This window comes from Miniopterus schreibersii (assembly GCF_964146895.1).
Source record: "Miniopterus schreibersii genome assembly, chromosome: 1".
Classification (NCBI taxonomy): Eukaryota; Metazoa; Chordata; class Mammalia; order Chiroptera; family Miniopteridae; genus Miniopterus; species Miniopterus schreibersii.
In genome coordinates, this window is record NC_138101.1 from 73,720,323 (window position 1) to 73,743,931 (window position 23,609).

At 40.2% G+C, this 23,609-nt stretch overlaps 1 protein-coding gene across 2 annotated transcripts in view; it reads left to right on the plus strand.

Moving 5' to 3' along the window:
* The window catches only part of NET1 (neuroepithelial cell transforming 1), a gene marked incomplete at its 5' end in the record, with an annotated part of 35,931 nt that extends 25,387 nt beyond the window's left edge, over positions 1–10,544 (plus strand). For both annotated transcript variants that reach the window (XM_081147717.1, XM_081147718.1), the window contains 9 exons: positions 3,473–3,580; positions 4,013–4,180; positions 4,558–4,620; positions 4,952–5,048; positions 5,187–5,263; positions 6,055–6,312; positions 6,750–6,920; positions 8,129–8,315; positions 8,641–10,544. In XM_081147717.1, the coding sequence (XP_081003843.1) occupies positions 3,473–3,580; positions 4,013–4,180; positions 4,558–4,620; positions 4,952–5,048; positions 5,187–5,263; positions 6,055–6,312; positions 6,750–6,920; positions 8,129–8,315; positions 8,641–9,047 (1,536 nt within the window). In that variant the 3' untranslated portion in view covers positions 9,048–10,544. The remainder of the gene's footprint in view (positions 1–3,472; positions 3,581–4,012; positions 4,181–4,557; positions 4,621–4,951; positions 5,049–5,186; positions 5,264–6,054; positions 6,313–6,749; positions 6,921–8,128; positions 8,316–8,640) is intronic.
* Between the last annotated feature and the right edge of the window lie 13,065 nt (positions 10,545–23,609).

Consider the following 23,609-nt stretch of genomic DNA (forward strand, 5'->3'; position numbering starts at 1 on the left):
CCTTTTTATTTAAAAAAAACTGAGTTTACAACAGAAGTTTTCCATGTTGTTGCTTTCATGTGCAAGGTACATCCCAGTAAGACTTTAAATTGATCTTAACGATTTTCTGTTTATATATAGATACCCAGAGAACTCAGTCTCAAAGCAGAGTCCTCATAAAAATGCATGTGATTGCCTAGCTAAACTAGGTAGTCTAGTTAAAAGCTAACCTAAATAAACAACATAAATTTATGTAACAGGGTGTTGAATGTTTTTCCCATCTAAGTGAACTTTTGCCCTGGTGAAAGGTCGCCTGTGATAGAAAGTTGCTTGAGCATGTAAAACTTCTTGGTATTCTTTCTTTGTTCCTATAGATTTTTTCAGATTGTCTTTCGAGGAGACTGTATAGTTTTAATATCTGTACCCGTTCTTTAAACTTCTTGTATTCACCATAGTGCTGTTAACAGCACTCCAAAAAATAAAAAATAAACAGCAGCAACAAAACCATTATGTAAGCCTTAATTTGGGTGATGGTAAGATAGGTAGACTCCTGCCCCCCTCTTCCTTCCTCACCTTCAAACACTGTACTTGCATCCTGTGTATACAGAGGGTCAGATGTAGGTTTGATACCAGTTCTCGAAAAACTTTGTCTTCAAAATATGTTATGCGACAGTGAGGTTGTTTAGGTTCTTAATAACCAAACCAAGATAACTAAAATGGTTCATCCAACCTCTAAAGAAAACTACTTCTAGTTGTAGCTCACATGAGTGAAATCCTAACCTGTATTTTAAAAGACAAATTTTTGTCCCGATCCTGTGGGTTACTCATGAATGCCTAATCAATCTGCTTCACTTTTCCACAAAAGTTTTCTGTACTATATTTTTTCAGATAGTGTATATTTCCTGACGTTAGTAGTGAACCATAATTCAGTATTATGTCTTCACATTTCAATCCACTTTTCAAGTTATTCATTAAAATTTTTCATACTTTTGAAATATGTGCTTAATGTTTGTGTTGTGTCTGCCAAACACTCTTAACATATGTCTTTTTCGTAAGGCAGGAAAGTTACTGTTGGATCCTCCAAAGTATGTGTGAAAAGTACAAAGGTGTCGTACCACTACCCCCTCCCCACATTTCCTGATTTAGTACCATACTTTCTTACCACCAAGACATTTTAAATCTCATGCTGTACCGACTGAGCTAGCTAGGCACTCTTACCAAGACATTTTAGATTAGATAAACTCTTATGACTAACATATCCTTTGTGAAGAAGTGAGATTATAGATAGGTTTCTAAAGGACTGTGGAACATATTTAACCACCAAATACTGCTTAGCATAATAACCTGCCACCCTAAAAAGACTGTATAAACAAAATCCACAATAGTTTCAAAAAGATATTTTTGATATATTTACATTTAATTGTCTAAATTCTGTAATTTTAATTATCACATAATTTTGAGTTACCAGGAAAACAATAGTTGTACAGTAACTGATCCTATAAAGAATTTTTATCGTTAATTTGATTTTATGTAATAAAATAAGATACCAAGTATTCTTTTCCTCCCAGCTAAACTAACTTTTCCTTTCAAATTCAGTGGGAATCGTAGACTTTCCATAGACTTTTAAATTGAAATTAAATATTTTGTGATTTACGAGGAAGTCAGATTTGTTATGTTTCAAACAAGGATGAGGAATTAACCTCTTTCCAAAAAGTGGAACAGAACTTCTAACAACTGCTTTGTTTCTAGTTAATGTTGGCATATCTTACTTTGTGAGATAATTATATCTCCATTCAAACAGAAGACTCTTTGTACTGTCTTTACTAAATAGAAAGGAATGCCTTATGCTAGACCTTCTGCCCATGCATGTGTCACTTCAGTCTTGCACAGATGTATATTGTAAAGGCATTCACACATGCCCTCAGCCACACAGTGTGTCATTTTACTACATATCTTGAAGGTTTCTTTTTCAGTTTATTTAACATTTGCACATTAGTGGCTTTATAGACAAAGTTTTACTTTGGAGTTAATTATTTTGGTGAGGAGAGTTGGCCTACAGCTCCACCTTAAGTCCTTCAAAGGCCTGAATCGATTATCTACAAAGTCTCCTTACTTTAGTAGGTGTCGTTCATGTATTATATATACGCCTTTAGGAGCTTTAATAAGTTTAATTATTTCTTTGACTATTTGAATCATTTAAGTTTCTTTCCAGAGAATTTTAACTCCTTCTGCCACTATATTCTTAAATTACCTTAAGGAGATTATTTTACTCCATTTCCACAGCCCTTTTTTTATGACTTCAGTCATATCAAAGAATTTTTAGAAAAAATGTTTCATCTGTCATTTTTAAATGGTAGTTTTTATTTTCAAGGGGTAATTTTAATATAAAATTTTAATTATATAACCTCAATACTCATCAAAATTATTTTGTCAAGTATGCCACAGTTGTCAAAGGCATCAAATACAAACAAATAATTATATTCCATAGACATAAAGGATTGGCCTGTTTTATGATCTGGCCTTCTTTATTTCAATAGCTGTATGAGTCACCTGATGGTATGCCTCCATTTGCCTAGCATTAAAATTAGAATAATGAATTTTGTAAACTTTTGAGATCCTTGAATAAGTGATGTGTTTGCTATATAATGTTATTTTTAAAACAATACATGTACAAAAATAACTTTCTCCTGAATATGTATATATTTTTTCTTTAAGTTAATAAATTAAGAGAGGATCTACTTACTATATAAATCCCAACATTTATATAGTAAGTGGAAATATTTCTAAGAAAAAATATTAGTAATAGCTAAAACTTAGTATGTTCCAAGCACTATTCTGAGCCCTTTAAACATATCTTATTTAATCTTCATAACAACTTTAAAGAGAAGTTCTAATACTAAGCTCATTTTACAGATGAGAAAACTGAGGCCCAGGATGCTGCCTAACAAGTGCTAGAACCAGGATTTAGGCCCAGTCAGTCTTATTCCAGAGCCCGAATGCTCTCTTAACCACTGTCCCCTGCCTCTGCTTGAACACCTCCTATGTATGACCCATTCCAGTGTCAGACATGTTCATTTAAAAGCTATTTTCTAAATGAAGTATTTAAGAATGAAATGATACAAAGTCTTGAATTTGCTTTAAAATATTCCAGTAGGAGCAGACATGAAACAAATTGTTCCACGAAAAACTGTTGAAGTTGAGTGATAAATACATGGGATCCATTGTGCTATTCTCCACTTCTGTATATGTTTGAGATTTTTCATAATACTGTGGTTTTTTAAAAGATAATATCTATATTAAACTAAAAGTTTCTATAGGGTTTTAGAATCTAATTTCTTTGTTTTAATTTTAGTTTTTCTTCTGTTTAGTATTTGTTATGTTCTCAGTGATAATTCAGATATTTGACTCGCCTTTCTTACACCATTTATTTTTTAATTACTGCTACTCATTAGTGATCTTAGTGTTTTAACATAATCTGTATTTGTTTTTGCAGGAACCAAGTAATAAAAGAGTTCGACCTCTAGCTCGGGTCACATCCTTGGCAAATTTAATCTCTCCTGTAAGAAATGGAGCAGTCAGACGTTTTGGTCAAACAATACAGGTCAGTGGTGGGGGGAATAGAGAGCAAGTAATGTAGCGAAGGAGACATTTTATAGAAGCCTCAGATCTGTATTTTTCTTTGAGTTGTACAAACAGGTTTACACTATTATACTTAAACATAAATTTTCTTTTTGGAATATGCTGGTAACAAATATTGTTGCCAGAACATATTTATATAACCTCATTGTATTAGTTTGTATCTTATACCAAAGCATAGTTTTAGGTAGTTTTTATTCCCAAAAAGTAATTTTGGCTGATAAATACTTTAAAGTGATAGATTGAAACTTGGATCAATGATTGTTTTATGCATTGAGAAATTCTCAGAACTTTGGTTTTAATTTTTCTTTCTATTTTTTTAAGAAAAATGAGCAATTGCTGGATCGGCCAGATCTTTTCTGTTTTATTCACCTGTTTGTTTTTTTCTTCTTTTAAGTCATTTACCCTTCGTGGTGACAACAGATCTCCAGCTTCTGCCCAGAAATTATCGAGCAGATCAACAGTCCCAACACCTGCCAAAAGGAGAAGTAGTGTACTGTGGTCAGAGATGTTAGACGTCAATATGAAGGAGTCTTTAACTACCAAAGAAATCAAACGTCAAGAGGTATACTGGCATTCAATAGACTGTACTTATTATATTTTTAAAAAGAGTCCCTGTTTTTAAAATGTGTTTTGCAGGAAGAATAGCAATTAATGCCTGTGGCAAAATCAACTTGCATTTTTGTATTTGAGCAGCAATTCATAATGCATGCTGAGCAGCACTTTTTGATGGGTGGTGGTCATCAAACTTAACAACTCTTAAGGAGAGGGTAAAATTATAAAACATGGAAACCTCTTATTTGCGATTCCATTCTGAATTACAGATTTCAGACTGAGTCACTTTAAAAAGCACTGTTCAAAACATCAGTAAATATTAATTGTATATAATTTTTCTTTCTCAAAGAAAGGAATAACCTATGATGTTTGCTGGACTTTTTTTAGGCAATATATGAAATGTCTCGAGGTGAACAGGATTTAATTGAAGATCTCAAGCTTGCAAGAAAGGTCAGTAAATAACTTTTTTATTACATGCCCTAGTTTTTAAAAATTATATTTCACAAATTCTAAAGGATAGTTTTCTTAACCTTTAGAAGAAGAAAAGTAGAAAATATGTACTGGTGAATACTTTTTTTAGATGAGATTTATTAGACACATCCCTTCAGATATGACTGTCATTAAGAGAGTATACTTAGGGGTTAATATATACCTTAATTTCTTTTATGTGTAACGAATAGAATCCACGCTAGCTTTTATATAGTTAGTCATTTAAGTACAGATCTCTCATTGTGTTTTATTTGCTTGATCTTTGTGTGACACATTTCTTCCCCTCTGATAGGCCTACCATGACCCCATGTTAAAGTTGTCTATTATGTCAGAAGAGGAGCTAACACAAATATTTGGTGATTTGGATGCTTACATACCTCTGCATGAAGGTAAAATATGCTACTTAATTTTCATTAGTATCTGAATAGTATTAACACAAGTAATTTTAAGTCTAAAATACTAATTTAATGTTGAATTATTTTTAAAATAAATTTATTATTGGTATTTCTGCTTTTTTTACACTTTAGATTTGTTGGCAAGATTAGGAGAAGCAACTAAACCTGATGGAACAGTAGAGCAGATTGGTGACATTCTTGTGAACTGGGTATGTAGTGAGTTGTTTGCTTCAGATAGTTTTTTACAGATTTGCCATACTTGTCATTTTTTATGAATATCAGATTGATTTGATCCAGTAACTAGATTCTAAGAACAGATAAGTCATTAAAACTGAACCAAATGTAGCTGTAAGAAGTTATAGTTTCTGTTTAAAAAAATACTTCATGAATGATACAGTTATATATATGTGTGTGTGTGTGTGTGTGTATGTATCATTCATGAAGTATTTTTTTATGCATATATATATATATATATATATATATATATATATATATATATATATATGCTCCTCCTTGGACAAAATCCCCACAGTATATACCGTTATCTTTTTTATTCTTTTGCTTAACATTTGTGTGCCTGCCAGATGTTAGGCACTGTTCTAGGAGGAATCACAGGAAATTCAGTGATGAAAGACAGTTTCTACATTTAAAATCTAGTGAAAGAATATCTGTCAAGTGTATAGACAGTCTTGGGGTTGGTGACAAATGTGCCAGAGGAACACTCAGGTGTCCTGGGATTACAGATTAGTATTTAACTGAGATTGGGGGAAGTCATGAGTCTTTGGTTGGATTTATCCAAATTAGGGAAATTGGAATAGGGCTTTCTGGTGTCAACCCAGAACACTATCCTACCCCCATTGTCACCTGCAGGAAAAATTTCACAGCTTGTTAAAACTTTCAAGAATAGCTGTGGTTTTTATGTTTCTTGTTCACAGACTTACTAATGGACTTAATCGTAACAGAAACTTATCATACTTCTTTTTCTCTTATTACTCTTTAGTTGCCAGGCTTGAATGCCTACAAAGGCTATTGTAGTAACCAGCTGGCAGCCAAAGCTCTTCTTGATCAAAAGAAACAAGATCCAAGAGTCCAAGACTTTCTCCAGCGATGTCTTGAGTCTCCCTTCAGTCGAAAACTAGATCTTTGGAGCTTCCTAGATATTCCTCGAAGTCGCCTAGTCAAATACCCTTTACTGTTAAAAGAAATTCTTAGACACACTCCAAAAGATCACCCTGATGTTCAGCTTCTGGAAGAAGCTGTAAGTAGTTAAATACATGACTCTTATGTTTTGCAAGTTTATATATTAGCTTGCCTTAGAAAGGTTTACAATGATACTCTCAAATTTTATGCATGTCGAATCAGCATAGTGAAATGATCTGTTGTTTTAAGTACCCAATATGGTAGTGCACTGAGCACTCAACAAAATGAGATGTAATGCATTTTATATTTTAATCACAAGACTGGGTTTTAATCTCATCTCTTTCAGTAGATAGCTATGTGACTTTGGGCAAATCACCCAATTTGGCTGAGGCTTTTTTTTTTTTTTCCATATGTAGAATGAAGGAACTGACTGAACTTACTGGTTTTCTAGAGTCCCTTCAGGATTTAAAATTTTGATAAGACATTTTAGCCCTATAAGGGAACAGGTTAAGTTAATAGGCAAAAATGCTCCATCAGTGTTTTGATAATTTTTAGGTGCTGATAATACAAGGCGTTCTCTCTGATATCAACTTGAAGAAAGGCGAATCCGAATGCCAATATTACATTGACAAACTGGAGTATCTGGATGAAAAGCAGAAGGATCCTAGAATTGAGGCGAGCAAAGTATTGCTTTGTCATGGGGAACTGAAGAACAAAAATGGACATGTGAGTATATTTGAATGCTGATGTGAAGTGAGCTATTACTTTTTCCCCTCCCTATTTAAATTTTCCACAAAAATCACGAAGCAGGTTTGTTGGGAGGTTTTTTTGGTTTGTTTTATGTTTTGTTTTCTTTTTAATTTTTAATTTATTGTGGTGACAGTGGTTAATACATCATATAGGTTTCAGGTGTGGGTTTCTGTGTTACACGATCTGTGTATTGCCCGAGTGCCCACCACCCAATCTTATCTTCTGTCACCGTATGTTAGGATCCCCTTGATCCTCCATCCCCTTCCCTCTGTCAGCCACCACACTTGAAGCAGGTTTGTAAAATAAATTTAGCACATAATGAAAGAAGGTTACTGGTTTTTATGTTTATTAGCTTTGATAAAGTAGACATGATTTCTGTTGTTACAGAATGACTTAAATGCCTTTGTGGAGAATCAATAATACTTTATTTTTTAGTTTTGAAGCATAAGTGGTCAACTTGTTTGGCTAGGGAAGTCTTTCTGAATAAGTTATTAGTTTCATAATATGTGATAAAAAAGAATATTTTTAAAAATTTTATGGAGTTTTTAGTGATGGAAGTCATTCTTAGTTCTACTAAACAAATTTCTGCAGCAGATTGAAAACAAACTTATTTTTAAAATAATTACAAAAGTACCAGCTAGAACTAAGTATAAGCATGGATAGTATTTTTGTTTCATGAAGTGCTTTTCAGAAGCTCAATTTGTAAGTTAAGGTTCTTTTTGGAAAAAGTTGAAGTCTGACATCTCTGATTTCTATCTTGAGGCCTAATTGTTTAAAAGGCTTACATTTGTGTGTAACAAAACAGAACCATTAACATTTTTACCAGCTTGCATTTTTTTAATCTTCACTTTGTTAGAAAACTGTGGTATACAGTACTGGTATTTCTAGTCATGTTACTGCTGATAATCAAGTCTTTGTGGGGAGTAGCATCTACTTAGCTGCTGCTTAATCTAATGTTACACACCTATTTAAAAATGTTTTATATAGTCTGAGATTAGAAACACTCTCCATGTAGAACATGTACAGCCTTGAAATCACTATCTTTATGCGGTCATTTGTAAGGGTATCTTAGTAAATTAATGTGATGAAATTAATGTCAAATCAAATTATTTTAACAATAAATTTCAATCACCTACAGCCACAAAGTATCATACTTAGGAAGCATTTGTTTCCCATTTCTTCAGAAACTTTACATTTTCCTGTTTCAAGACATCTTGGTCTTGACCCGGCCTGTTACACGAAATGAGCGTCACTCTTACCAGGTTTACCGGCAGCCTATCCCAGTCCAAGAGCTGGTCTTGGAAGACCTGCAGGATGGAGATGTGAGAATGGGAGGGTCCTTTCGAGGCGCTTTCAGCAACTCAGATAAAGGTAAAAGTACTAGTTTAAAAAGAGTTTAAATAAACTCAGAACTTAAATATTTTAAGTTCATTTTAATCTTTAAGAATTCTCTTTCTATACAAAAAATTAATAATGAAATGGGTTGCATTGTCCTATGCATTACACTCATTGAGGTGTTAAGTGCTTTGCTGCTCTAACACAAGCCAGGTGCATAAGTCAGGTATAGACTTTATTTCATATATCTACCTAATTGATCTGCATGTTATATAAATAACCAGCATCCTTATTAAAATAGTGTGACCACTTTATCTAGAATAAACTTTTTATTTAAGTCTGCTTTTTTTTATTTCTCTAGCTAAAAATATCTTTAGAGTTCGCTTCCAAGATCCTTCTCCTGGCCAGTCACACACTCTACAAGCAAATGACGTGTTCCACAAACAGCAGTGGTTCAACTGTATTCGCACTGCTATCGCCCCTTTCCAACAGGCCGCTAGTTCACCCGAGCTGCAAGGTTTGCCAGAGCTCCATGAGGAGTATGAAGAGAACAACCCCTCTGCTGGGAACGTCAGGGCCCAAAGAAGGGCATCCACAGTGTCGAGTGTGACTCAGGTCGAAGCTGATGGAGACACTTCAGAATGTGGCTCCCTGGTGCACACAGCAGACAACATTAAGAGTGTCAAAGGGCATCGAACACAATCTGGCTTCCGAAAAGCAAGGGACAAAGCCCAGTTCAGTGGCAAACGGAAAGAGACTTTGGTATAAAGTGTGTTAACTGGAGGAGGAACTGTTTATTTATAAATGTGTACAGTTTGTTTTTTCTTGTAATGTGAGCATGGGAGCATTGCAGGGTTACTTAATACCAGTCTTAACATTTTCTATGTTTCTGGTTGGTTTTGGTGGTTGTTCCCTTTTTTTTTTTTTTTTTAAGGCAGCTAAAGTTATATATATATATACAGATTACTGTAAACTGCAATCTACACACACCACCCCACCCCAACCCCCTGCCCAGGTTTTTCTCAGATTTAGAACATTCAAGCCTGGTATTTTTTTTTTTTTTAATCAAATGAAATATATATGAAATGGGTTTTCTCTTCATTCTGCATTCATCATGACTTTTCAATACCACCAATTGTGATATTTACAGTATTTGCCAAAACTTAAAATTTTGCAAATACTGGGATTATACCAGTGTTTCTTTGATAACCTCTATGTGCAGAATTTGAAATTTCAACTTTGGCACCTAAAATCTACATGGAATACATGTAATATTTCAGAATTTACATTGAAATATAAGTTCCTTGGAAAACAAACCATAAAACTTAATAGGTTTTTGATTTTATCAACTGGAATGCTTTATATTAGTTTGTTTTTCACTGCACATTCCTCATTTTTCATTCATTTAACCCCCCATTATTTAATTTTTTTATTTTAGTTTTTAGTATTTGCTTTTATTTTTTTACTTTGATGCCTTTTCAAATTGGCATGTCTTTAAAATATTTTCCTTCCTTGACTAAAAAATGTGTGTGTGTATTATATATATATAAATATATGTACTTCTATATTAACTTTACCAAGTGAAACCAAGCCATACTGTGTTTGAGCCAATTAAGAAAATTGCCATTTTTAAACTGTAGGATTTTGGGGTGATGAACACACATGAACTTAGTATTTTGTGGACTATTGAATGAAAAACCACCTTAAGGATTTTGTTGAAAGTTTTAGTGTTGTCTGAGAAGCAAGAAGGAAGGCAGTTGACTGGTAATAAGTTTTTAAAAAAGGGGGGGAAAAGAGAGTAGTTTTGTCTTAAGGGAAAACTGTCTGGTTGTGCCAGAATATGAAAGGAGATAGTAAAAGCTAAACTTGAGGGTGTGTAGTAAGTTGTAGAAGGCTTGGGGGAAGTGGACTTTATTTGCCTGGTTTTACAATGCCTGCAAATAATGGGTTTGAAAAGACAATGAAATATGTTGAAATTTTGACCATATTAGATCAATTTTGGTGGATTTATTCATAAAAGGAAAAAAAGACTGATTAATCTTTTACTGTAAAGTGTTTTTGTTCAAATGAGATCCTAGTCTTTAAGGGGGTACTAAAAGCCCTATGTCATGGCAGATTTATGGTGATCATTTCAAGTAAGTGTTGGCTATTATGTGAACTATATTTGGCCAGTGAAAGTGAAAATTGAAAAAGACTGTAAATAGGTCAATCCAAATGATTTCTATGTATAAATGAATTATACAATTAAAAAAAGCACACACACAACCACCCTTAAAGGTTTCTTGGCTTGTAAATGTTTGGGGGACATTTGCCATAATATGTTGGTATGACAAAGGAGGTAATGGCAGATCTCACAGAAGTTTTAAAAAATTATACATACTTAAACTTGCAATTTTTGATGAGTAAGGGAAAGCTTCAGTTAGGTCATTTTATGCATCTTATTAAGCCATTTAGGATGCAGTATAATCAGAAACAGCAATTGGACGAGAGACAGCGGAATATCTGGCCACTTTGTGGATATGACAGTAAGGCTAATAGCAAGGCATCCTGATGAACTGGATTAATTTCAGATTGGAATTTAGGTATCTCAGGTTTCTAACTATGACTTAAGAGACATATCAAACCATTGTAATATATGGACTTAACTGGATCCTTAATCAAGCAAACTCTTTTAATAAGACAGAAAATCCACTATTGACTAGATATTTAAAGTTCAATAGTTATGTTTTTCTACTTAACAGTAGTACTCTGATTACAGTACATTTAGAGACAAATTCTGAAATATTTATTGATAAAATTATATGATGTCTGGGATTTCCTTCAAAATTACGGGGCAGGAAAATGGTTGGAGGTGAAAGTGAAGCAAGATTGGCCATAGCTGAGAATTGCTGAAACTGGATGAGAGATTCTGAGAATTCATTATTGTCTTTGTATATCTTTTTGTATATGATTGAAATTTTTCACTAAAGGGAACGAACTTAAGGAATTGCAGGTATCTAGTAAGTTTCCAACTCCTCAACCTCTTAACCCCCTCCAAGCCCCAGCCTTCGCTATGTACCATCTCACAGAAACAAACCTTTTGCCTAAATTCCACACTCATATCCTCTTTGTTACAGTTTCGCAATGGTGTTAGACCAGTCTCAACTCTGGTTTAATTCACATGTCCCTTTCCTCCTCTACTTTTCTTTTCCCTGTGTCTCCCTCCTACCACTACTTGTTTTCTTTGCCTACCCCTTTTTCTCAGACACACAAACATGGAACCACAACTGTATAAGATAAGGCAATGAGAGGTATGTTTCCCGTTCACCCAGTGAAGCAACTCCATGAAACTAACCCTGAGAATTTCCAGCAAGGGCCAGATTGTTAACTACATTCCTGCCTCTTAAGAAAGGAACTAGCATTATAATATCTGATAACGTTATATTGAACAGACCTGAAAATAAGGCAAAATTAGCTACATTTAAAGAGCCATAGAATTTCAATTTCTCCATTGCTGCTGGGGGCAGAGAAAAAAGATTTTCATTTCCCACCTTCACTGAGCAGGGCAAGCAGACAGATTAATCAAGTTAGGCCTGAGCATTTAATCTGATCCCCTCCTTACCAGCTGAGGCATCTGAAATCTGAAACATTGACTTTCCCAGGATCACACAGCTGGTATGTGGCAAAGCTGAGATGAAAGGCAGCTATGCACCAGTCCTGTATTCTAGCTCTTGAACCGAGCATGCTTGTCACCCCGGGATCCCTTCCAGTCCCACCCCAGGCTGTCACCATTTAGGGATCCACCTCTGGTGGAAAACCTTGTCCTTTACCCTGGCTCCAAGCATCTTGAGCTTACACTACTACCCAGCAGTCCCAGCTCATTCTGCACCATAAGTCTCCAGCTTCCTCTAAGAAAAGTTGACTACACCCATGCCTTCTACCTCCAGTGGCCGATGCCTTCCAAGATTAATTCACCAGATGCAATCTTCCAGCAGCATATGCCTCCCTCCTTTTGAAAATACCACCTCTTTCAGCTCCTGTGCCCCAGACCATGTCTCCTTGGTCTCCTACCTTCCTAGCATCTCCTTTGGGCCCTTCTCTTCCAGATCTCCAACTGTTGGAAAGCCACAGGACTTAGTCCCCAGACCTCTTTTTTTATGTTCCTGGGAAATATCCATTTCCATGACTTGAGCACCAATACCCAACAACTCCCAATTTATATCTTCAGTTCTCTCTCCTTGAGTTCCAGACTCACTACCTAGCAGCCTATCTGACATGCCCACTTGAAAGTCTATCTCACACTTGACATGACCCAAAAGAACTATTGCTTGTCCATCCCTGTACCTCTCCTCCCCTAATCTTCCCATCTCAGTAAATATGACCATCCATCCAACCTGATTCCTATAACACACTCCATGACTACTCCATCTGTAAACCTTGTCGCCTCCACTTCCACATATATTTAGAATCCTACCACTGCCCACTATTTTCATTGTTCCAAGTTATTAGCTGCATTAGCTCTGGTTTGAAGAACAGCAACAGCCTCCTAACTGGCGCCCCCACCCCCCCAATCCACTCACCACCATATGGCAGCCAGATGATCTGTCTAATGTAAAACTCAAGCCATGATAAAATATCAAAGTAAAACAGAGCTTTAAAAATTACATTATCTGATGCTAAAGTTAATACATTTTTATTATGGAAAATTCAAAATTCAGAAAATTATAAAAAAGATTACCTGAAGAGAATGAGAAGATATTCAAATTCTGACTCCAAAGACTAGGAGAAAAATATTTGTAAAATGAACAAAATTTTAAAATGGGCAAAAGACTGGGTGGGACACCTCACCAAAGAAGATATATAGATGGCAAATGAAGCACATGGAAAGATGTGCTTCACATCATTAAGGAATTGCAAATTAAAGCAACAATGAGCTCCCAACTATTAGAATGTTGAAATCTAAAACACTGACAACAACAAATGTTCATGAGGATGTGGAGCAACAAAAATTCATTGCTGGTGAGAATGCAAAATGGTGCAGCAACTTGGAAGACAGTTTGTCAGTTTCTTTTACCAAAATACAAACTACAAAACTTACCGTATGACCCAGCTACCATGCTCTTCGATATTTACTCAAAGGAGTTGAAAACATGTCCACAGAAAAACCTGCAGCTTTATCATAATTGCTAAAGCTTAGAAGCAACCAAGATGTTCTTGGTGAATGGACAAACTGTGGTTCATCCAGACAGTGGAATATTATTCAGCGCTGAAAGAAATGAACCAGCAGGCCATGAAAAGATATGAAGAAAGCTTAAACGCATATCGCTACGTGAAAGAAGCCAATCTGAAAAGGCTATGTACTGTATGATTCCAACTCTATGAAATTATGGAAAAGGCAAAACTATAGAAACAGTAAAAAAAACAGTGGTTGTCAGGAATTGAGGGTAGGGGAAGGAGGACTAGGCAGAGCACAGAGGACTTTTAAGGCAGTGAAACTACTATGTATGACACTAATGGTGGATACATGTCAGACAGTGATCTAAACCCATAGAATGTACAACACCAGGAGTGAACTATAATGTCAACTATGGACTTTGGGTGAATCATGATGTCAGTGTAGGTTCATCAATTGTAACAAATGTGCTATCTGGTTTGGGATGTTGATAATGGGGGAAGTTAAGCATGTGAGGGGGATTAAAGGGTGAATGCAAGAATTCTATACTGTCTGCCTAATTTAGCTGTGAACCTAAAGGTGCTCTAAAGACTAAAGACTGTTTTTCCAGCCTGGTACTGGCACAACAACAGACATATAGATCAGTGTAACAACACAGAGAGCCCAGAAATCGACCTAAGCCATTACACTCAATGTTTGACAAAGGAGGCAAGAACATACAATGGAGTAAAGACAGCCTCTTCAATAAATGGTGCTGGGAAAATTGGAAAAGTACATGAAAAAAAAAAAAATGAAATTAGACCACCAACTTACACCATACACAAAAATAAACTCAAAATGGATAAAAGACTTAAATGTAAGTTGTGAAACCATAAAAATTCTAGAAGAAAACATAGGCAGCAAAATCTCAGACATCTTCCGTAGCAACATGTTTGCCGATACATCTCGTAGGGCAAGAGAAACAAAGGAAAAAATAAACAAATGGGACTACATCAAAATAAGAAGCTTCTGAACAGCAAAAGAAACCATCAACAAAATGAAAACGGAGCCCACTGTATGGGAGAACATATTTGTCAATGACACATCTGATAAACAGTTAATATCCAAAATATATAAGGAACTCATACATCCTAACAAAAGGAAGACAATCCAATGAAAAAATGGGCAGAGGACCTAAATAGACAATTCTCCAAAGAGGACATACAGATGGCCAAGAGACCTATAAAAAAATGCTCGAAGTCACTAATCTTGAGAGATGCAAATTAAAATGACAATGAGGTATCACCTCAGACCTGTCAGAATGGCTGCCATCAACAAATCAACAAACAACAAGCGCTGGTGGAAAGGGTGTGGAGAAAAGGGAACCCTAGTACACTGCTGGTGGGAATGCAGACTGGTGCAGCCACTATGGAAAACAGTATGGAGTTTCCTCAAATAATTAAAAATTGACCTACCATTTGACCCAGTGATCCCACTTCTAGGAATATATCCTAAGAAACCCGAAACACTAATCATAAAGAATTTATGCACCCCTTGTTCATAGCAGCACAATTTACAATAGCTAAGATCTGGAAACAGCTCAAGTGTCCATCAGTAAATGAGTGGATAAACAAGCTGTGGGACATTTACACCATGGAATACTATGCAGCTGTAAAAAAGAAGGACCTCTTATCCTTTGAGAGAGCATGGATAGAAGTGGAAAGTATTAGCTAAGCAAAATAAGCCAGAGAAAGACAAGTGTCACATGACCTCACTCATATGTGCAATATATGAGTGCAATATATGTGCAATATATAAACAAAATAAACTGATGAACAAAATAGATCCAGAGACATAGAAGCATGGAACAGACTGAGGAATCTCAGACGGGGGTGGGGGTGGGGGTGGGGAGAGATTAATTAATCAAAGAACTTATGTGTGTAAATGTATAACCCATAGACACAGACAATAGTCTGGGGAAGGCCTGGGGGTAGGGTGGATGCAATGTAGAGGGGATCAATGGTGCGGGAAAGGAAGAGATAGCTGTAATACCTTTTTTTTTTTTTTTTTTAATATATCTTTATTGATTTCAGAGAGAGGAAAGGAGAGGGAGAGAGAGAGAAACATCAATGATGAGAGAGTCATTGATCGGCTGCAGCCCGCAACCGGGGCATGTGCCCTGACCGGGAATCGAGCCCTGATCGCCTGGATCCTAGGTCGACGCTTAACCGCTGAGCCACGCCCAGCCGGGCAGCTGTAATACTTTCAACAATAAAGATAAAAATTTTTAAAAAGAATAAAATAATAAACACTGCTTTTCAAAAAAGAAATGACCCAGACCAAAAATAATGTGCCATTAGTAGTACACATCCTTCAAGTCCTATCTACAGAGACCGAAAGTTAAGTAATACTGTACATATTTTACAGACACATTGAATGTAAATGCTTAGCAAGGCAATCTGAGCTTGTCTGTCTGGATGTCTGGGCCACAAGCCCTCACTCTCAGACTGTAGCTGCTTAAGGGAAATTGTGTATACAGAAGTCAGAATCTCACTCTAACCCCAGGCCTGGCTGGCCAGAGCAGCCTGCACCTCCAACTCCTGAAGAGTCAGAATCTAAGGCATAAATGTGACTGTAGGACCTGCCCTTGACAAGTTGGGACAAAGCAAGTGGGTGCAGGAGAAAGAAGGTGTCAGTGTCACCTACGTCGTAGTGTCAGCAGCAACACCCCTATCTGGGTGGGAAGGAGAGCTCCTAACTTCTTTTTTTCCTCCTCAGTTGAGTCGGACTGAACTGGACTCTGTTTTCAGATGACCTGGAGGAGACCAACCAGGAGCCAAGGCCCAGTGCCTTCCCATCTCCCTTCTCTCCTCTGCCGTCTGGTAGGAGAGGAAGCCGGGTGGGGGTCAGAAGTAGGGCCCTCTCCCCTACCTAACCTGAAGTCGGCTCAGGGCTGCAGCTCCAGCCCTCCTCCCAGCGGGGCTGAGTGATGAGATCATGAAGCATCAGGCTGCACTCCTTTGGTTGAATTATTTCTCTCCCATCCAGGCCCACTCTCTGCAGTTCCAGCTACAACTGTCTGTTGAACATGACTTGAAAGGTTGGCATCAGGCCTCCTTCCATGCCTGGAAACTGCTCCAAGGCTGGAAAAGAGTCTGTTATCTGACATTGATTACCTTTGCCAACCATCGAGTATAGACCTTGTCTGTCTGCTCCTGGCAGACTCCACTTCAGCCCCAACACTCCCCCTCCTGCTGGGCCCGCATAGGTTCTCTCCATCTTGGGTGATGTCCAGGTATGAGCTCAACCCTCATCTCCCCACCCAACTGTCCAGAGAAACACATGGAATCTGTGTTGACTGAGGGAAGGGAAGAAACAAGTGTTGGACTGTGGAAAGGGAGAAGAAGGAAAGGCAAAGGGCAGGAGGTACCCCAGGGTCCACTCTGTAGATATGGGGGAACTAGACGTGGGGTGGAGCTACAGCCCCACTTTCTTCCCCTGGTTTCTATCATGTTTCAGCTGTTCGGGTGTGGTGTCTGTGCACAGGGCTGGAGGGAGGGCTTAGCACAGTCTCTGCCCGAAGGGAATATGCCATTAAGACATGTCATTTAAGACAGTGCTGACCACAGAACAAACTTCACAGACTACACTTATAATAAATAGCATATTACTTTTCCAGCACATCAAAGGTATAGCGCATTTTATGGTGTGGCAGATGTAGCTAAAAACTCAGCACAGCCTTTAGACTCGGCGGCGCAGGCAGACCTGTGAGTCACACGTGTTCTCTCAGACCTATGTATGCCTGCTGATCCCAGTGGGGATTGTACTTTTCCAAAACAAAGGAAAATGACACACAGGCATATAAATACACACTCCTGCACACCCCATCTGAGAGCAACTGGGGAGGGGTCCCTGGAACCATGAAACTGTGTTTGCCTATAGGGGTGAAGCATGAAACAATCTTTTCCACAAATGGAAACTATTTCTATCATTCTCTGCTGTTCTAACTTACAGCCAGGTCCTCCCAAGAACTTTCCACTGAGTTGCTTTGTTGCAGTAACTGGCAAACAAGCGCAGCAGTTGGCATCTGCCTGCTTAATGGCACATGTTCAAAGCACGCAAAACTTTCCACTGGTTCTGGGGGATTCTGAAATCAGAGCACCTGAGAGAAGTGGCATCCTGACCCAGCAACACCCAGCACCTTGAGTCCCCCTGACAAGCCAGGCTGACTCCGGTCTGTATTTTGCCCACATGGTCCCCCACCTAGAATGCTATTCCTCCCTCCTTTCTCCCTCCCTCAGCCTCATGACCTCCTACTCATCCTTCAAGACCCAGCCAGGCCTCACCTGTTCTAGAGAACCTTCTCCATTTGACCAGTTCCTTCTGCTGAGTCCCCATTCGTCTCACCCAGTTATCTATTTCTGCCCATGACTCAACACTTCTGGTTTGAGTGTCGCCTTCTCTACTAGTCCTTGAGTTATTGGTCTTTGTGTCCCCAGTACCTACCACTTCTCCTGACACAGAGAATGTGCTTAAAGGTGTTTGCCAAATGAGGCAGGAAGGCTGAATTTTATTTCAGCTCTCTGGTAGGAGAGATAATGGCACAGGGAGCTGGCTGTTCAAAGACTCACAGACTTTCAGGTCTGTGGTAGCCAGCCCTCCAGTGGGCTCCAGTGATCCCCCTCCTGGAATTCACAACTCTCTTGTGCCTCCCCACAATGTTTCAGGGTGGATCTGCCGGACCAATAGAGTAAGATGGATGTGACAACCTGTGACTTCTTTCTGCCTTGCTCTGCCTTTAGTTACTCACTCAGGGAAGCCAGACACCATGTTGTAAGGACACTCAAGCTGGCCTGTGGAGAGGTTTGGGGGAGGAGCTGAGCCTCCTGCCACAACCAGCACAAGTTTGCCCACCTGTGAGGGAGCCCCCGGGGGTAGCGGATCCACCTGCCCCAGGTGGAGCCTTCTTATGATGAAGTTTCACCCACTGGCTTCTTCCCTGCAATCTCACAAAAGATGCAGACCCAGGACCACTAGCTAAGCCGCTCCCAAAGAAATGGTGACATAATGAGTGTTTATTATTGTTTTAAGCCACAATGTTTTAGTATAATTTTTATGCAGCAACAGATAACTAATGCAAGTCCTAAAAGCTCAGCTGGGTTGTAACTACAGTGGGGAGAATCATGGGAGAGCGAGGCCAGCAGGAGCTCATCAGTGCCCTGGGATTTGGACCAAACCAGAGGGAACAAATAAGAAGTAAATTTCAGGAAGAGAAACCAAGGCTCTCCAGGGGCCTGAAGCATAGGAGTAGGTCACACAAACATTGACTAGGCATGGCTGTGGTCTGAGACCTGCTGCTCTTTGTCCCTGAATCCTACACCCCAGGGTACAAAGCAAATAAGCTGACCTTGAATGCCTCGGTCTTACTCAACCACTCTTGGTTTCACTGCGCGGTGGGGGTTGACTTGTCAATGGCTATACAGCTTCTGCATGGCGGTGGAGCTGAGAACTGGGTTCAGTTCTTCTGGCTCCAGCTCCGTCTGCTTCTGGCTGCACTGCCCCAGGCAAATGAAGGAACAAGATACTCTCTCATTTTCTTCTCCCACCAACCCTCTCACTCCCTCTGCCTCCTCTCCCTCTCTCTTCTTTACCACCCTCCCTTCTTCCTTCCTTCCCCTTGCCTCTCCCACACAGAATATTCCTGATCATCTTAATCCTGGATGCATACCAACCAGGCAAGGTTTGTCAAACAGGTGAGCATCGTGGTCCAATAACACAACCAATAAACACTACCATTTATTAGGTATCCTCCATCTGCATACAACCCCGCCCCTACTATTTGGGGGGGAAAACTACACACCAAGGCTGTAGCCCAGTCAGTCCTCTTTTCTTCCCACCCCAGCTCTGTCTTACACTGAGGGACCTACCAGGTGCCCAGCCCACATGTCCACATCTGTCCACCTCCTCCACACACACCACCCATCCCCTTATCCCCCATCATACAGCTGGTCCCTAGGCTGAGGTGTGCAAACAGCTGCACAGGTCCCAAATGGGGACCTCCACTGGCCAACACATTCCCTCTCCCAGAGTCAAGGGACGCGGGAGCCAGGTCACACTGGAAAGGCCACTGTGATGCAGTGGCTATGAAGTGGGCTCCACCAGACAGTGTTCTGGAAGACCACAGATGTTTTGCAATTATTGTGCATTACTCCCAATTTTAATTTTGTGCATCCCCAGAATACCTCATTGCTTCTGCTTATTAACTTTATTTTCATAATGTAATTAAGCTCCTTCTGTTACTGCATCACAAACAAGTGGCCAGGGAGGTATTTTCGCTGACTCTCGGAGTAGGGGTTGGAATGGCCTGGCCTAAACTCGTAGGCTAAGTATTCTTGAAATTTACTTTGGAGAGAGGGTGCAACAGACATCTCAAAGAGACTAACAGTGCCCCTGAGCAGCTGAACGCCCCTCCCCCAAAGGGACTGTGATTGGGACACATGTGCTGTACATGTCAAAATGTCATGGACTGAGATAACAAATGAGGGCTTCAAATATTAGCGGAAAATCAGAAGTCACACTCTGGATGCGCCTCTCAGAGTGGCAGGCACAGGTCTGTAATAGAGCCTGTTGCCGCAGGCAGCTCCCTTCTGCAGGGAACAGCCTGTCCTTCCCACCCTTCTGGTTGCTCTTGCATTTCATTGGGAGCCAGCTTATTGTCCAGCCTGGGTAACATCACCCCTCACAGCCTGGGCAGCTCTATAATCTTCCCCAGGTTTTACCTGGGGGTCCCCAGGGGACCCCTATACTCAGGCACATACCTTCCCACCCCACCCCACCCTAGGGGACCTGGGCAGGATTCTCACCACCCAGTCTTTGGGGATGCCCCTTCCTCCTGCTCCAGTCTCCAGAGAGACAGCTTCATCAGAACCAGCGCTGTCTGCCAACTCTGACAACTGTGCTTGAACATGTGGTGGGAGGATGGTGGAAGAACAAGGTGCAGAGTCTAGGGGAAAGCACTCTCCCTCTGCACTTCCGCACTAGCCTTCTATCGAGGCTTCTGCATACACTAGAAACTTTCAGAAGCCCAAGGCCCTGGCTTTAGAGCCTACACAGGTTTACCAGATGACCTGTTTTCTTTCACATCAGTAGTATTTCCTGGATGTCTATCCCAACTTCTTCCCAAAGTTACTGACCTTGACCTTGACCTTCATTCTCTAACTTTGCTGGGTCTGAAGTACAAGAAGTGCTCTCTCTTCTTTCCTTCCTTCAGGACAGATAGTACCAGTCCCTCTAACAGTCCCCTGCCTCTCTGACTCTTTTTGGGTTGACCTGAAATCTACAGGTCATGGTGATTTTCTTGATGTGCAAAAACAGAAGTTTCGAGGCCTTAAAGAAGTTTTGAAAACCTTTGGAGAAATGAATCAGAAGATTTGGAAACTGAATCTTTAAAATGTTCCCTCTGCGTCTGCAGACAGATTTGGGTCCTGAGCTCCCTTGGGCTTGAGAAAGGAACAGGAGGTGACCAGTGCTGTGCACATTCCCAAGGTGCGAGAGCCACAGAAGGGAAGGCAGGTGCCAAGCCAGAGTGACAGGGCTCCTCTCCCTCCACCTGCCTGTCCGGCTGCAGACTTCTCCCTGGGAGAGTCTCTGCAGGTAAAATTCTCTGCCTGTGTCACTCACTCTTCTGTCTCTGTCTCTCCCATTCTCCAGCTCCCTCGCACCCTGTCCCTATCTCACCCTATTTTTCTCTCCTGGGACTCTGGACAAGTCATCCCTCTGTGACTTTGGTCCGGTCTTAAGTATAATGGAAAGTTAGGTTTCATTTGTGTTTCCAAAGGTCCAGTCACCTGAAAACCACCATCACAATTTTGCATTTTTTGTACTATTTTCTACTTGATATTTTTGATCTACACATTCTGCATTTAGTAAATGTATTTGAAATGACCACTTTATGTCAGAATTATAAGTGAAAAACAAGCTTCCCTTTCTATGAATAGAAGGAAACAATAACACTGTCCTGAAAACAAAGTCATAGTCGTCAGTCCAGCTTGGATACTTCAGCTTTGGAAAGGGAGGTCTGTTCTCTTTGTTACGTTGGCCAATTTAAGGCCTAAAATCACCTCCAGTACCATCCCTGGTACAGATCCCAAACTCCAGCTGACAATGGATTTGAAGGTCTCTGGGGTCCGTTTCAGAGCTACCAGGTTAATTATTTATTGTTCATTTCCTTGTCCCTCTCCTTCCCAGCTCCTGCAATAATGACACATGATACAACCCTTTGGTCTAAATGTGCATGCTCAAAAGACTCCTTGTGTTTTCCAGCTCGGGCCCACAAGACAAGGGACCAGCATTGTTTTGGGAGAGATAACAAGCTGTTTCTACCACCACACCACCCCCGGACAGATATCACGGGGGTTCCTGACCGGAAATCCCCTCTGCCTCATGGAAAAACCCTCGAAGGAAGCAGAGCAGCCCCCATGGACTGATCAGGCTCCACCCAGAGCTGTGCAAGTAAAAAGCTTCCATCATCTCAGGCCCAGTCGAAAGCCCCTGAGCTCTGACAACACTTGCAGGGACATAGAAGCCTGTGGGAAGACACAAGCACCACATGTCTCCTACAGGTGCATCTGCACCTTATTTTACCAGGTCCAAAGTGGTTTTAACTCTTACAGAAACTTGATAAAGTCTGCAGAGGAAGAGGTGTTGCTAATGAGAAACCCACAGCCAAAAAGCTCTATTCAAGATCTTACTCAAGGTCAATACCAAGGTGAGCTTTTCTCCCTTCCTCTCCCTTCCCACCCACAGTTGGCATGAATAAGACCTCATCAAATTTATCGCATGGTTCCTTCTAGAACTCATAAAGCTAAGCCCTCCACAGCCTCTAGTGAAGTTGGCCTGAGCATCTGGAGTGGAAAAGAAGAGAGCCTGGGTCTGTTAAAGGCAGGTCCACCTCCACCTTGGCGTTCCCAGGTAGTCCACCCTTCCCTGCCCCACAGTATCCCCAGGGCTTCCTCATGGTGGATGGTGCTCCCTGTCCTGCCTTCTCTACCCTCAAGGAACAGGAGCATACACACCTTATTCCTCCCCTCTCCTTTCCTTTCTCCCTAGGGCTCAGGGAGGTGCAGAGTCAGCCCCAGCCCCAAGCCCTGAGCTTAGTGGCTCAGCTGGTCACACCAGCAGTGACCTTCCCTCCGCTTTGCCCTGTCCCAACTGTCCTTCCTTTATCAGGTCAGATCATCAGATCAAGGAAGGCCCATTTCCCTGCTCCCCGATGATCCTGCACAGCATTGCTGAAACAGTCTTCCTACGGAACAGATTTTGTTTTGGTTTGTTCTTTGTTAATCCTTACCCCAGGATATTTTTTCCATTGATTTTTAGATAGAGTGGAAGGGTGGAAGGGGGGGGGAGAAGGAGGGAGGGAGGGAGGGAGGGAGGGAGGGAGGGAGGGAGGGAGGGAGGGAGGGAGGGAGGGAGGGAGGAAGAAATATCAATGTGAGAGACACATTGATTGGTTGCCTCCCTCATGCACCACCAACTAAGATTGGGGATTGAACCTGCAATCCAGGTACATGCCCTTGACCAGTAACCATTTAGCCAAACCTACCAGGATACAGCATATATTTGACCATACACCTCCTCTGATTAAAACCCTTCAGCGAGTCTCCATCTCATCTTCTGGAAAACAAAATGCACTAATAATGCAAATAGTTATATTACTTGTATAAACACACACTGTTCTGGGCATTACTCTTAGCACTTTATCCATATCAGTCACTTAGGCTTCCCAACAGCATCGAGGGAGATATTATTATTATTTTCTCCCACTTAACAAGTGAGGAAACTGAGGCACAGAAAGTGTAACTGACTTGCCCAAGGTCACACAGCTGGAAACCAGCTCAACCAGAATTTGAAAAGAATTCCAAACTCCTGAGAGTCTGTAACAAGCTCCAACATCTCCCTGGTCTCCCAGGCAGTGCGGGCACCCCTAAAGGCAGTGCATGTCCCCACTCCCATACTTTTACTCTCATGGTTTCCTCTGCCAAGAGCATCCTCTCACTTGTTGACAGTCTCACCCACCTTCAATACAGAGCCCAGGACCACCATCTCAGCATCTCTGCCCTTTGCTGTGCACATTGGTGACACTAGAATTCATTGATGAGCCACCTGCCACCCACTGTCTCTGCATATGGTCATTTATA